The sequence below is a fragment of the Falco cherrug genome, chromosome 10 (genome assembly GCF_023634085.1).
Source record: "Falco cherrug isolate bFalChe1 chromosome 10, bFalChe1.pri, whole genome shotgun sequence".
NCBI classification, from domain to species: domain Eukaryota; kingdom Metazoa; phylum Chordata; class Aves; order Falconiformes; family Falconidae; genus Falco; species Falco cherrug.
Genome location: NC_073706.1, coordinates 15,570,960 through 15,584,729, shown reverse-complemented (window position 1 = coordinate 15,584,729; position 13,770 = coordinate 15,570,960). Strand labels below are relative to the sequence as shown.

Sequence of the window (13,770 nt, the reverse complement as noted above, 5' to 3'; positions counted from 1 at the left end):
AAAATAGGTTGTTGCACAGGGTTTTTAGAAATCTAGAGATAGTAAGAGAAAGGTAAAAGATTGAATTGCATATCTAAATGCCGTCTGGGTTTGTGTGCTTCTGTTTGCTCAGGCAGCTGGCTGTTGTAATTGCATACAAAAATGAATTTGAGTCCTTGGTTTAATATAGGTAGTTCATTTTTATTGTTGAGTGTTTGTGTTTAGGAACCATGTTTTTGACCCAAATATGGTCTGATAGCGATGCAAACTAGAAAATCAATGCACAGAGATGATGCAGCCAAGCATCATTTGCAGAGCAACTAAGGATCACAAGAAGTTAATGCAATTTCTTGTGATATTTTTAAAGGCACTGTGCCAAGCCTACCTTAAGTCAGTTTTTATTGTTTTGTTAATGTTTTACAAATGTAACAACCACAAAATTTTAACATGTGAGGACAGAATAAAAGAAGAGCATTTGTGTAGCTTGGCTAAGATATGATTGAAAGGAACCTGTTAAATCTAGAACTGTTTGAAGGAAGCGGAGGAGCGTGCTCAGAGGTGTTCGGTGCAGCCTAAAAGGTGAAGTTAAGAAAGTGCTTTCACAGAATACCAGATTAATGTTTTTTCAGTAAAGTGTATGCTATTTGACTAGAAAACTCTCAAAAGCAATCTTGAGGTACCTCATCCATTGCTTTGAATGTTTAGACTGTGGTGGACAGAGTGGAGAAAATGATCTCAAAATTGATCATACTGTCACGGGGGAAAATACAGCAGATGATGATGTATCTCTTTTGTCTATAGTGTTTGGTGTAGCTCATAATATCTCAACACTAGTTAGGCATTTGTATTAGAGTTTAGACCTTGGCAGCAAGGTTACTGAAATTACTTTTAAAAAAATGAAACAACTTCTAATACATGAACATACATGTCAAGAAAGTAGAAAATATTTGGAAGGAACCCATGCTGTATTGTTCCTCTGCAGGCTGTGTACTCCATCCCAGAAGGAAAATGCCCTCAGCTATACATTTGCCTATCTTGTTGCAGGTAACCTTGTGCGAGTTGTACCACACGGACTGTTGGTGTTCTTCCCATCATACTCTGCCATGGATAAGAGCCTGGAATATTGGCGAGTATGTTAATTGCTCTGCCTTCATTAGGTGGTTTGGTTAGATGTGTCGGTTTGTAGTTATGCTATCTAACCATGCTTATTAAAAATTTGTTGTTAACAAGTAAATTATAAAACCTGGAAAGTAACAACCCACATCGGGCTTACTTTATTATGATCAGAATGCACTGAAATGCAGTGTGGTAAAAACTAAACCCAAAGGAATGTTAATACATCATCTCATCTGGTCTGATCTTAGAGTTCATTTAATTTCACCAGACTCCTCTTTATTAAACCTCCAAATTATAGTTGGTCTGTATTTCAGCTCTTAAGGAAAACATTCTCATTATGAGCATTTCTCTTTTATTTTTAATTTGTAACTGTTGCAGCTCTAGCTTTAACTGCTATATGCTAGTGGCTTGAGCATCTCTGGTGAGACCTGATAGAACAGTTATGTTTTGAATGCGCCTCCTTAAAAGTGAGTGCTGGGACAGAGGTGTCATGCTATGGAGGGGGTCTCTGGGAGTTGGTTGTTGGGAACTTGCAAGTTGGAAGGAAAAGAAATGGATCTTCCATCAGTGTAATGTCTGAGCTGCACTAGCTGCAAGGAATCACTGTTAGTGGAGTTAGATGTGCATTTTTCTGCTTCCATCTCTTCCTACGTTTAGCAAGAGAGGGGTGGACAGTTGGGGGAGTCTGTGGTGACCATTCCTGAGCATTTCCTTTCTTGTTGGCTCTTCAGGTATGTGCTTACTTTAAGGTGGCCATTTATATCTGTTCATTGCTTTTTTGTTTTTTTTTTTTACAGGAGCATGATTTTACTAAAAGAATAGAAGAAGTTAAGCCAATATTTGTGGAACCCAAGAACAAAGGAAGCTTTGCAGAGGTGTTTGCATTGCATACCTATAACGTTTTCAGAAACTGTTTTTGTGTTTAAATACCTTCTCTTAAGCTGTATTCGGGTGTGAAACACCCAGATTTTATCCTAGGATAAAATTAAAACTCTGAGTGCTTCTTTGAGGTATAGTTCTTCTGTGCATCCTTCCTTTACCCTTTTGTCTGGTTGTGCAGGGTTCAGTCTTTATTTGAAATCCAGTGATGTAACAGTGGCTAACATACATATGTACTGAGCAATCAAGTTGGTAGAAAGCTGTCGCTTCAGTAGTCAGCATCTTCTAATGTTCTGCATTTCCTCCCAGTTCCTCGCAGCTTGTCATGCTTTGGGTATTAAGGAATTTTGCGGTGTCATCTTGTTTATTTATAGCTGTTCTGTTTGGTTCTTGGAGTAAATAATATCCTTGTATTGCTTTCATGGTTTGCCTGATTTATTCAAGGATCTGCAGAAACGCAGGACGGTTTTATTTTCTCACCAGAAGTATCTTGACATTAATCTTTTATGCTTACCCTGATGTATTCTAGATTTCACAGTAATGTAAGAATTTTGCAAAGCAAATGGTGTCTCAATGTTTGCAATTAGTAAAAGTAAAGAAAATCACACTAAGCCAAATTAATCATGTTTTAGACCTTAGTGTACAAGTCAAATTTAGCTAGTACAACTTTACTACTTATCCATATATATGTGAAGGATAATACTATTCCTGTTCTTGCTTAAACTAATTCATCTTTTAGGTAATGGGTGCCTACTATGATCAACTTGTCCGTCCTAAGTCCAGTGGAGCTTCTTTTTTGGCAGTATGTCGGGGGAAGGTAATTGAGTATTTGTTTTGTCTGAGATCAGTTTACATAGTTGATGGTGGGGGGAAACAACAATCATCCTGGATTTCAGTATGTTTCTGTTATTTGACTGTAATTATATGTAGGGAAAAAAACCCCAAAAGTAGAAGAATGCCCTGAAGCCTTTTCAAAATTACGTCAAGTTTACATATACCTCATTCCTGGTTTTATTGAAAGGGATACATCTTTGGGTTCTTTAAAGGAAATGAGCAACATACTTATTTCCTGTTGGCTGCCCATGGGAAACCTAATCCATTAGATGACAACAACTGGTTTGGAAGAGAACTAAAACATTTGTAATCAAACATGTTAGAACAACACTGCTGAAAACCAAAAATATATTGCTTAGCTGTAAAATAATTACATTAATTTCAGGTCCTTTGGATACATTTGATGGCCTTTCATTTGCATTTTCCAGTGCTGATAAATTGATCTATGATTATCAATGGAAATATTTGCAAAATTATAAATTGCTCTTTGAGCCTTTTTGCTGCTGTTTACTACGTACCAAGGGAAGATTTAACTTTTTGCAAACCTTTGGTCCTGGTCTCCAAAGTGGCTGTTGCAGCAGTGAAGAAAAAGCATGGGACTCTGGGCTGAATCTGCCTCTGCTTCCTACAATAGCGTATTATCCCGGGAGGTGCAGAGTTGGCGGAGAGATCATCTTTCCAGTAGCGTGCTGTTAGAGGAGAGACAGTTTAGTCTGTTTGGTCACAGGGTATCCTGGTTTCAGCTGAGATAGTTGATTTTCTTCTTAGTAGCTAGTGTGTGGCTGTGTTTTGGATTTGGTGTGAGAATATTGTTGATAACAGTTTAAACTCTACACAGCAACAACCAAACTCATCTAAGTCAAGGACTTCTCAGTTTCTGAGGCCCTGCCAGCGAGAAGGCTGGAGGGGCACAAGAGCCTGGGAGGGGACACAGCCAGGCCAGCTGCTGACCCAAACTAGCCACAGGGATATTCCATACCACAGGACATCATGTTAAATGTATAAACTGGGAGGAGCTGGGCATTGGACAGCAGGTGGTGAGCAACTGGATTGTTACAGAGCATGCTGTGATTGCTTTTCTTAAGCAGAGTTGGTCATTCCACCTGCCCCCCCATCGCTGATGTATTCCATCACAGCTGCTTGTGCAGCATGGTAAACAAGCCTGGAGAATTGATACAGCTGAAAAACAAACCAACTTCCCCCCTCCAAATTTTTTTTCAGTCTGATTAACTCTGACTTTGTTCATTTAAAGTGATGTGCCGGCACAGTGAGCGCCGTTCAGGGGGCATGAGTGACAGATACTTGAGCAGATGTCAGCAGCACAGCTGGTGGCCATGACGCTATAGTCTGGTGAATTCTGAGCAGACTTCTGGTAGCTTTCCAGTAGTGCTTTGAAATTACTGTTTGTTTTTAACATCAGAGAGGGTTTGCTGTGTTCTTATCATGTCTTAACAATCCAGTGTATGGAAAGTTTAAACACAGGTATTGACTGACATTTAAGACATCTTCTGAATACAGCTGTTCTGCTTATCCAGGAATAAGACACGTGCGTTAATGGTGGTGGCTGAGGTATTCTAGAGGAAAAAGCTAAGCTTAAAAGTCCTGGTAATAAAAGCAAAAATCTAGTTGAAACTATTAATAATATATTCATAAACTACATTTGGCTGGGAATTTGATTTAATGGAGAAAAAGGGCTGATAGCTGCTGGATTGCTCTGAAATGTCACCTCAAATCCTGTTGCTAATGGAAAGCTCTGTCTCCTCAGGCCAGCGAAGGCTTGGACTTTGCAGACATAAATGGGCGAGGAGTCATCATTACTGGGCTTCCGTATCCTCCTCGTATGGATCCCAGAGTCATTTTGAAGATGCAGTTCCTGGATGAAACCAGAATTAGTCGTGCAGGTGCACAGGTAATACCGGGCAACTTTTCACTGTTGTCTGTGGGTTTGTGTCATTGTTTCTCCCTCTTGTCTCTGTGGATTTTTGCTTTCATTATTCTCCAGCCTTATGGGATAATGAAGAGCAAAAAGTCAACTGACCTTGGGAGTTTGTCATAAATACAGTCACTGTTTTTTTTGATAATGTTAACGGTTCTAAATTCTGTCTCCAGTGGCACAGTCTCAATCGAATGTAGGCTCAAGAAATGGTATAATTTAGTTTCAGTCAAAGTCTTTGTATGCATTTTGTCCATCTATGAGGGAATTACTTCATCCAGAGGGGTGACAGGCAGCAAGAATTCCCTGGGCTGGCTGGTTTGGGGTTTTTTGTTTTGATGATTTGCAAGTCTGAGGGGTGTGTGTGTGTGAGATTTTGGTTGTTTGTGTTTTGTTTTGTTTTGGGTTTGTTCTTTCTATTGCTTCAGGCATGACAATGAGCGACATTATGAATTTAGTTTATTGTCCTGCAGGGATAGCTGTTAGGTCCTAAATAATTCAGTGAGTCTGTTTTACTACCAAGGCTGTTGGTGCACCATGTACTAAATAGCCCCCCAGGCTGGATATTACTGGAGTTTTCTGTGCACCCTAAGTCAGGTGTGATATTCAAGTCAACCTCTATTTGGTTTTCATGGGCTTTTAGAGATCTGTCAGAAGATCTTGTTGGATATAGTGATTTCTTTTTTAATTTCTTTTGAAAGAAATAGTGACTGTATAGCACGGAAAATATATTTTACCTGGTAAAAAATGTTAATTCTTCCTCCCACCTATTGCAGTATTTATCTGGGCATGAGTGGTACAGTCATCAAGCTTCCCGGGCTGTTAATCAGGCTATTGGCAGAGTCATCAGACATCGTCAAGACTATGGAGCCATCTTCCTCTGTGACCACAGGTAAAACCTTGGCTCTAGAGCATAAACATGCATCACTATCTTTATATCCCAACACAGGTGTCGGTATTTTGTGTATAAAAGTGCTGATGTTACTGTTTGGAGAAGGCTACAGTTCATAAGTAATTAAACTATTTTATGTAACAGGTTTTATAAATATTGTACTACTTGGAGAAAGCAACTAGATTGTTGTCTTCTTCCAAAATATCCTGTCTTGAAGCTGCAGAAATATTAACAGTATTAATGCAAAATAAGCCAATTTGTTGAATTAGTGTTTATAATGTTACTGGAAATTATTTGGTAATAACTTATGGTTTTGCATTTTCTCCATCTCTCATTTGAAAAGGCAGTCACCAGCACTGCAGCTTTTTGAGAGGAGGATGGAAATGAAGAAAGGTTATATTACTGAAGCAATGTAATCTATATTAATATGGTACATCAATATTATATTGCATTAATATCCATCAATATAATATGTATAGGCAACGAGTTTAAGTGATAACCTTCAATGCTGAGGCTCGACTGGGGAGAGCGAGCACATTGCATTCAGTACTACTGTTGTACAGTTAAAGATTTTTATGGATTAAAGAAAGGAATTGGCTGATCGCATGGGACATGGTATCAACAAAGCCCTTTTCTCCTGAGTGCAGACCTCACCCCATTATATTTACTGCACTGTTTCAATCTCTTGTTGACTTGCTGCTCCTCTCTTGTCCTTTTGGACCCTGATCTAGTGGTTTTTTAATTCATTTAGGCCAACCCAGAAAATTCTCTCCTTTTCCAATCCTACACAGGTTTGCAGCTGCTGATGTAAGAGCCAAGCTGCCTTCATGGATCCGCCCTTACGTGAATGTTTATGACAACTTTGGGCATGCAATCAGAAGTGTTTCCCAGTTCTTCCGTGTTGCTCAAGAAATTGTAAGTGTCTTAAAAAAAAACACCAAAAAACCCCAACAAACAAACAAAAACCCAACAACCAAATTTTCTTGATAGTGTTAGAAACTGGGAATATTAAGCCAGGTGAGAGATGTGACCTGTCTTGTCACTTCTAAACATCGGAAGCTTTACGGGAAAAGCCGTATACCCCTGTTTTCTCCAAGAGCGAGCTGGGACAGGATGTGTTGTCATGCTGGGCAGCTCATGAGGTTAGATCACAAAAATAACTTCCTTCTCCAGTTCTTCCTAAATCAACACAGCTTTCACTGGATGATACACAAATACTGGAACTGATGTTAGTATGAAAAAGCTTTCTACTTCACCCTCGGGGGAGAGGGTATATGCGTGGAGGAATCGGTCAAACCCTTAGATTTCAATCAGAGCTGACTGGTAGAGTGAGACAAACCCATCAGTGGTTACTACGGTTCATCACTGGGTCATCATCATTAATATGGCTTCTAACTTAGTATTAAGAAGCTCCTTCTCTCGGTAACAGTTCCTTGATTGAAAAAGTAACATTATAAAAAGATTTTCTAATTGATTGGAGAAAGTCATTGCAAGAAATGGGCTGGAAGCCAGACAGGGGAATTCTTTGTCCCCAAAGTGGAGGTTAAGGTTAAAATAAACACTTGAAATTTTACATACAGACTTGGCTGACCTCCTGGGAGATGCTTTAGCCAAATACAAGTTATTCAAAATAATAAGTTACAGATGGATGAGGCTGGATGACTTGATGATCTTTTCTGATGATAAATGGGAGCTTCATGGTAAAGAAGAACCACAGCCCAATGTGCTTTGCTAGAAGGAGCTATGTGGCAGGGATAGTGTTAGGAAGCAATTGCTTTAATGGGGTCATGACCCTTTTTCTCTTGCAGAGGTCACTTAATGCTAAGCCTGCTTACTACACTTCATCTGTCTGTGTCACTTACTAGTTATTTGTTGCCTTTTTCAAAAGCACGTAAATCCAGAACGTGTAATGATCTTGCTGTCAAGGGTTATTTGGAGAAAAAAGAGGTGTCTTTGGGTTGTTGCTGAGACTTTTGGTTGTGAAGGAAGTGGAGTGGGAGAGTAGCTTTTGTCTACTATAACACTCCATAAACTGCTTGCAGATGCCGCCACCTGTGCCACAATGCCCTTCTGCCTCTGCTGGTTCCCTAAGTGTAAGTGATATGGCACCATCTACTTCATCTGAGCACGTCCTCTCCCTGAAAAAAGCCAAAAACTTGGATGACCATGTTCCCAGTTTGAAGAGGAAAAAACCAGGTAGGTTTGGGTGCTCCAGATAAACTTTTTTGTTTTAAGCTTAACCAGAAAAGGAGAAGCAAGAGACTAGAAACTGGAATGGGAGAGAAAGCAAAGAGAGCTAAAAGACTGATGTAGAAGTCTGATCAGAAGAAACGTAGCTCAGCGTTAGAGAACAGGGGAGCCAGCTGCAACCACAGAGCAGAGGGGCAGATAGGGCCTGAAAAGCATCCTGCAGAACAGGAGCAGTTTGATGGAATATCATAGATAGTTTAAAAAAAATGAACTGGAAGTTGGTTTCTGATGAGCACTGACTTTCATGTGCCCTTCTCCCATCCTGTTGTATAAATGACTGTTACACAGTAAGAAAACAAAGACAGCATTGTCCTTGGAACAAAACAGTATTTTAAAATTTGTGGTTAGCTAATGCCAGAGAAGAAAGTATTTTCCATGCTTTCAGAATGTTTCACTCTAGATTGCTTGCTGTTTTGGAACAGAACAATGAAATGGTTAAAGCTGTGGTTCCAGAACAGTTATGGCTGAGTGAGATGGTGATTTCATGTCACATCTAAGCCAGGGTGGCTGTGGGTTGTGATCAAAAGGAGCTACTTCGGCCACCACTTTTTTCCTGCCTCAATTTCCAACCATGTGCTTATGCTCCTTCCCTTGAATTGAATCCATCTATTGTGCAGCTGCAGAGCAAGCAGATGAGCTTGCTGAACCAATTTACCTTTCATCCACATGACTGGTAGATCAATTTAAAGGCTGGGCTGGAATGTGTGACTGGAGGTAACGGGAAGAAGCTGCATTGCCTCTTTCGGTGTAGATTTTGAGTTGCAGTGCATTAGCAAACAAAAAAAAAAAGGCTGGGGGGAGGGTTTATGAATTAGAAATTGCACTTTCAGATTAAAATCTTGCCTCAGATAATGAATATTGCAGACTTGTAGAATACATTATCTGAAACAAAAATCCACCATTGCATTAAGATCAACATCAAACTGCACCTGTAATTGTAGTTTTGACTAAATTTATTGTACTGACTTTTTATTTATAGTGTAATATACTTCCATTCTTAAAATAGTGACTTTAATAACTATTGAAGTAATTTCACAAAATAGTGGGAATATATTTTGAGGAGAGTACCTTTTAGAAGTAGCCAATTGTTGCTAATTTGACACTACCTGCAGCTTTAAATTCTTACATTCAAAACCAAATACACCTGGATCCTGATTGATGTGTTCTTGGAACCTGAGGATGACTGTGTCTTATAGGTATTGATACTGTGAGAATTGTAGGCTTTAAAAACGCTTGTTCTGTTTAAAAATAATAAATAATTTCATGTCAGAATCTCTTAAAAACAGGAACTCAATTTTTGGGAAATCCATAATGCTAAAGTAGTTAAACACAGGCAGCTGTTGCAGTAAGACTTTTTTTCCATTGATACTAAGCCATTTTGAGGTTAAACATGACAATAACTTAAGGAAGAGTTTGAGAGAAGTCCACCAGGTTGTGGTAACAAATGCTTGAGCAATTTTGGAAGTGATTAACCAAAGCAGTCTTCTTACTAAGCCATATAATGAAACTTTGCAAGGCGTGGAAGATTAAACAAACAAATTCATCTGTGTGGATTACTGTGTAAGTTTTTGAGGTATTACTAAGTCAAAGAAAATACAAGAGATAATGTGGAATGTTAATTTGTCATCTGTATTATGCTGTGATGCCAGTAAGTGGAGGTGGAGCGTTCAGCCTATGTGTGGAATATGAACAAGAGCTCGTCTCACCCAGAAGACAATGTTGCGGGCTCTTGGATGCATTGGAGTGCCATGAGAAGAGCAGCAAAGATGCACAGGAGGAAAGTGCCTTGGTGGGAGAGGAAAAGGTAATGGCAATCGTGTAGCAAAACATGCTTCTAAGTAAAAATTGTAAGCTCTAAAGCAAAATTAGTTTGGCATTGATTTAAAAGTACCAGCTCAAGAAAAACTCATGTAATCAGCACTGATTCTCGTAACTAAGCTTAATCAAAGGGTTTCCTTGCCACATTCAACTAGATGACCAACAGGTACATACTTGTACTGCTCTCCATAGCTGCTGACCACTTAGGTTCCTGAAGTTACCTGTGCTCTCCAGAGAACAAGGTGTTCTCAAAGAAGAGATGGTAGCTACACACTTCCTCCTGGGTGGGAATCTGCATCAACATTTCATATGTGACCAGATACTGAATTAAAAAGAGGATGGGGGGAGGGTTTATGAATTAGAAACTGCACTTTCAGGTTAAAATCTGATTTGCCTCAGATATTGAATATTGCAGACTTGCAGAGTATGTTATTGGAATCAAAAATCTGCTATTGCATTAAGATCAACAAAGCTGTTTCTGTGCTGTTCCTTTTCTTCCCTCTTGGATTAGTATTTTTAATATGTCAGTGATTAGGCTGTGTTCTTCTTGCTTTATCCCAAATCCCCATTTGCAGTTGTTGGTGGGGTAGCTCCTGTACCTGGCTACCATCAGCAGTATTTCGTTGCTGGCTCGCAGACTTGAGTTTGGCCAATGACTGGTCTGTGGACTCCAGGAATGCCTGTTGCAGCATATTTGAGTGGTTTGCTTAGGGAAAGAATTCCTAAGGGAAAGTGAGGAGGTGTAAGGAGTATCTCAGGAATATCTAAGGGGGCCTAAGGGAGATGGAGACATGAACAAAACAGAGAGAATGTACAAACCTGGTGAAATAAACCAGGATAGTGAGTATTTAACTTGTGTCCAGCTGAGTGAGAAATCTGCTCCATCGCCTATGGGCCACCATGACAGACACAAGAACTTATTCTTTGGAAACTCTGGCACATCTCCAGGGACTTGGTGATTCTGCTACAGTGTCTCATTAGGACAGCTGTACTGCTTTTGGCATAATTTCCTTAAGTCAAGTAAGTTGGTGGTCAGTCTTAATGGCTTGACTGCGCTTTCTGTTTGGTGTTACTACATATCTGTGGCTTGATGACCTGGCACCAGACATCCTTGGGAGTGTAGTCCTGAGACACGCAGAGCCTCTGAGGCAACCAGCTTTCACTCTGAGTCTAGTATTGAGCTGATTTTAATAAGCACTGGAGTTGGACTGGTAGTGGGGTTGGTGTGGTTTCATAACTTTCTTCACCATCCATCATAGTATCTGTGTGGCTATATTTTCTTTTATCAAGGTTATATTGTACCCTTGATCCCTAAATAACGGAAACTTGGCTGTGGTCATTCTGAAACAGTTTGCTTAGTGTGAAAAAGAAGAGAAGAATTCTTGCCTTTGTCATCTCAAAAAATCAAAATAGAAGAAATAGTCTCTCAACCCTTTTACAAAATGATTTGACAATTGCTCTTAATCAGTTTTACTTGTGAGATATGCCGTATGGAAACCTATCTTTGAGAAGTCTTATTTCTTCTGGATCATGCTATTCAAGGTGGTGCCTTTACATAAGCCCAGGATAAAGAAGATGGGTTTGATAGGTTTTCTGGCTTACTGCATGTATCATAAACGTTTGATTTGCTGCTTGTATTCCAATTCTTCATTCCATGACATGATGCTTAAAGAAAATACATTTAAATGTGCACTTAAATCATGGTCAGGCTTGTCTGGAAATCAGTATCCCTGCAGTATGATGAGTGCACTGAAGGCTTTATTTCTTGAGTACCAGCAGCTGACTACAAGCTGCCAAATCTGAGGTCATTGGCTTATTTTTTTTGTTTTAAGCATTGTTGGTTCAGTCATAGTTAATTTGACTTTGAAACAATGCTTTTTGAAACAACGCTGTTATGCACTGGTAGTCACATACTTGCCATGAAATTCTTTCATTGGGCAAGAGCAAAGAAATAAATCACTTTGCATATCTGCTTTTGCAACAGGTGAATAGAAACCAGCTGGCAATATGAGGCTATCCTGTGGTTTCTTCTGTTAATTAATTGATTGGTTTCAATGTGGTTGATACTGGCTTGATCTGATAATATTGGAGACTGCTATTAAGCAATTCTACTCCTCTTGCTTATGCCCACTCACTTCTCTTTTGGAGCTTTTGTATATACCAGTATTCCCAGTCACCGCAGTACAAGCATGGTTCTCTGTTACTGGGAATGGGAGATGCTAAAGAATTTGTCAAGCCACAAGTGTTTCTGCCACTGTCTCACCCTATCTGCCCTGATATTTTCTACAAGACTGCTTAGGCTTCCCTTCGCAGTACCCCAAGAAAAGCCTGATAATAGGTTTTCTTCAGAAGAGAAGTACTTCCAGGCAGGAAAGTGAAGGGGCATGTGGGGCATCAGTTACACACAGATATGTGTGTGCTCTCAGGGCTGCCCCAAAACAGCTGTAAGTCCAGCTTTGCTTAATTGGGAATCTGTACCCTCAAGACCACCTTTGTAATTAATTTCCTCTGTTTTGGTTTCTCTTTCTGAATTGTCCCATAAGTGATTAATTTCTAGAAATACGTATGTGTCCCAGGCTATGTTGCAATAATTTAGGTTGACTTGTTTCACTTTCTTGAATGGTGTCACAAACTGTTTTAACGAGCTTTAGAACTGGAAATGGCTAAATTAAATGGACGATAACTTTGAAAAGCATTTTTTTGGACCTTTCTTCTTTTCTTTTAATCTTCCCAGGCACAGCGTCTGTCAACGCTTTCCCTTCAGTATGAGAAGAGGTTAACTGATGAGCAGAAAGGAGGAAGGAAGAAAATAAAGCTAGTCAGCAATACAGTATGTGTTTTTATGTGTCTGTGCCATCCCTTTGATCCATAGACTGCTGTAATTTGAATTGGAAATTTCCAGGCAGACAGATGACTGGTGCCAGAACAATTATTTTTTTTTTCTCCAAACTGTAAATAATCACCAATGTACATCCAAAATCTTTGTCACGCTTTTTCTCAAGACATCATAGGGTCCAGGTAGGGCTAGTAGGTGAAAAGAATTGTTTTCTGACATTGACTACCTTGCAAACCTCTCCCGTTGAGCAGGTGTGGTGGGTGGTTTCATTCTTTTTGATTAGAATAAATAGTTCAGTTGAAAGGGACCTACAACAATCATTTAGTCCAAGAGAGCCTCAAATGATGCAACTGACGAGTTTTGTTTGGGTAAGCGATCACACCTGAACCCCACCTGCGGTGGGGCATTGTGTGTCGTGGTTGCGGCTGGGCGTTACTGTTGTGCCCTGTCTCCAAACTCAGTTAACTCATTATGCAGCTAGTTGCATAGGAGTCATGGTAAATTAACAAGAATTTATTGTGGGAGAATCACATGGGTGATATGTGCTGTTCAACATACTGTCTTAACCCGGTGCTGCCTCTGTCAGGCTCCATCACCTAGCAAACAAAACTGATAGAATTCATCACAGATCCTGAAGCTGATAATATCCAAGGTGTGAGGAAGGGAGCAGGTTCATTGCAGAAGGCTGTGTTTGCAGTTGGTTGCTATCTGCTGTCACGATGAGTCAGCCTAGCCCTCAAGGTTTGGAGTAAATGTCATTTCTCTTAAGCCTTCTCCCAAGAATGGAATTGTGCAATAAGACTTGGCTGCCTTCTCTAGGAATATTCCTCTGAAAGGGTCAGTTTTGTCAGCAAAGAAAGCGAACAGCGTTGCTCCCCTCTTCTGTGAGGGAATGAACGTTCACAGATATTAGAGATTCATGTTATAGAAATAGATACAATAATCAGCTGGATAAATTAACAGTGTATTGTGCCTCGGGGGTTGCCCCGTTGATACTGGGTTTTGTCAGGAAGGCATGTGACAAGGGTCCAACGGCTTCTGTGCTCACAGTGTCATCGTCATAAAGGACGGGTAGTTCTGAATGTGTTTCAAGTCCCTGCTGCTTGTGATTGTAGAATAAGTAAGTTTCCCAACACGAGAGAGTAACCTAGTTTACTTGTGTAGTGTCTTCAAGAAATGTCTTAGAAGAACTGAAATGCTGGAACATCCTGTGGTCTTTATCTCCTGCTTCAG

The 13,770-nt window shown here is 39.9% G+C and overlaps 1 protein-coding gene across 6 annotated transcripts in view; it reads left to right on the top strand.

Moving 5' to 3' along the window:
- The window catches only part of RTEL1 (regulator of telomere elongation helicase 1), a 50,756-nt gene that overhangs the window by 23,024 nt on the left and 13,962 nt on the right, over nucleotides 1–13,770 (top strand). For all 6 annotated transcript variants that reach the window (XR_008734141.1, XR_008734142.1, XM_014284736.3 and 3 more), the window contains exons 19-27: nucleotides 1,024–1,109; nucleotides 1,893–1,970; nucleotides 2,714–2,791; nucleotides 4,574–4,717; nucleotides 5,518–5,633; nucleotides 6,425–6,548; nucleotides 7,676–7,829; nucleotides 9,533–9,687; nucleotides 12,436–12,531. Coding sequence is in view for 4 of the 6 variants with exons in the window: in XM_014284736.3 (XP_014140211.2) it covers nucleotides 1,024–1,109; nucleotides 1,893–1,970; nucleotides 2,714–2,791; nucleotides 4,574–4,717; nucleotides 5,518–5,633; nucleotides 6,425–6,548; nucleotides 7,676–7,829; nucleotides 9,533–9,687; nucleotides 12,436–12,531 (1,031 nt within the window). In the remaining 2 variants the exon portion in view is untranslated. The remainder of the gene's footprint in view (nucleotides 1–1,023; nucleotides 1,110–1,892; nucleotides 1,971–2,713; nucleotides 2,792–4,573; nucleotides 4,718–5,517; nucleotides 5,634–6,424; nucleotides 6,549–7,675; nucleotides 7,830–9,532; nucleotides 9,688–12,435; nucleotides 12,532–13,770) is intronic.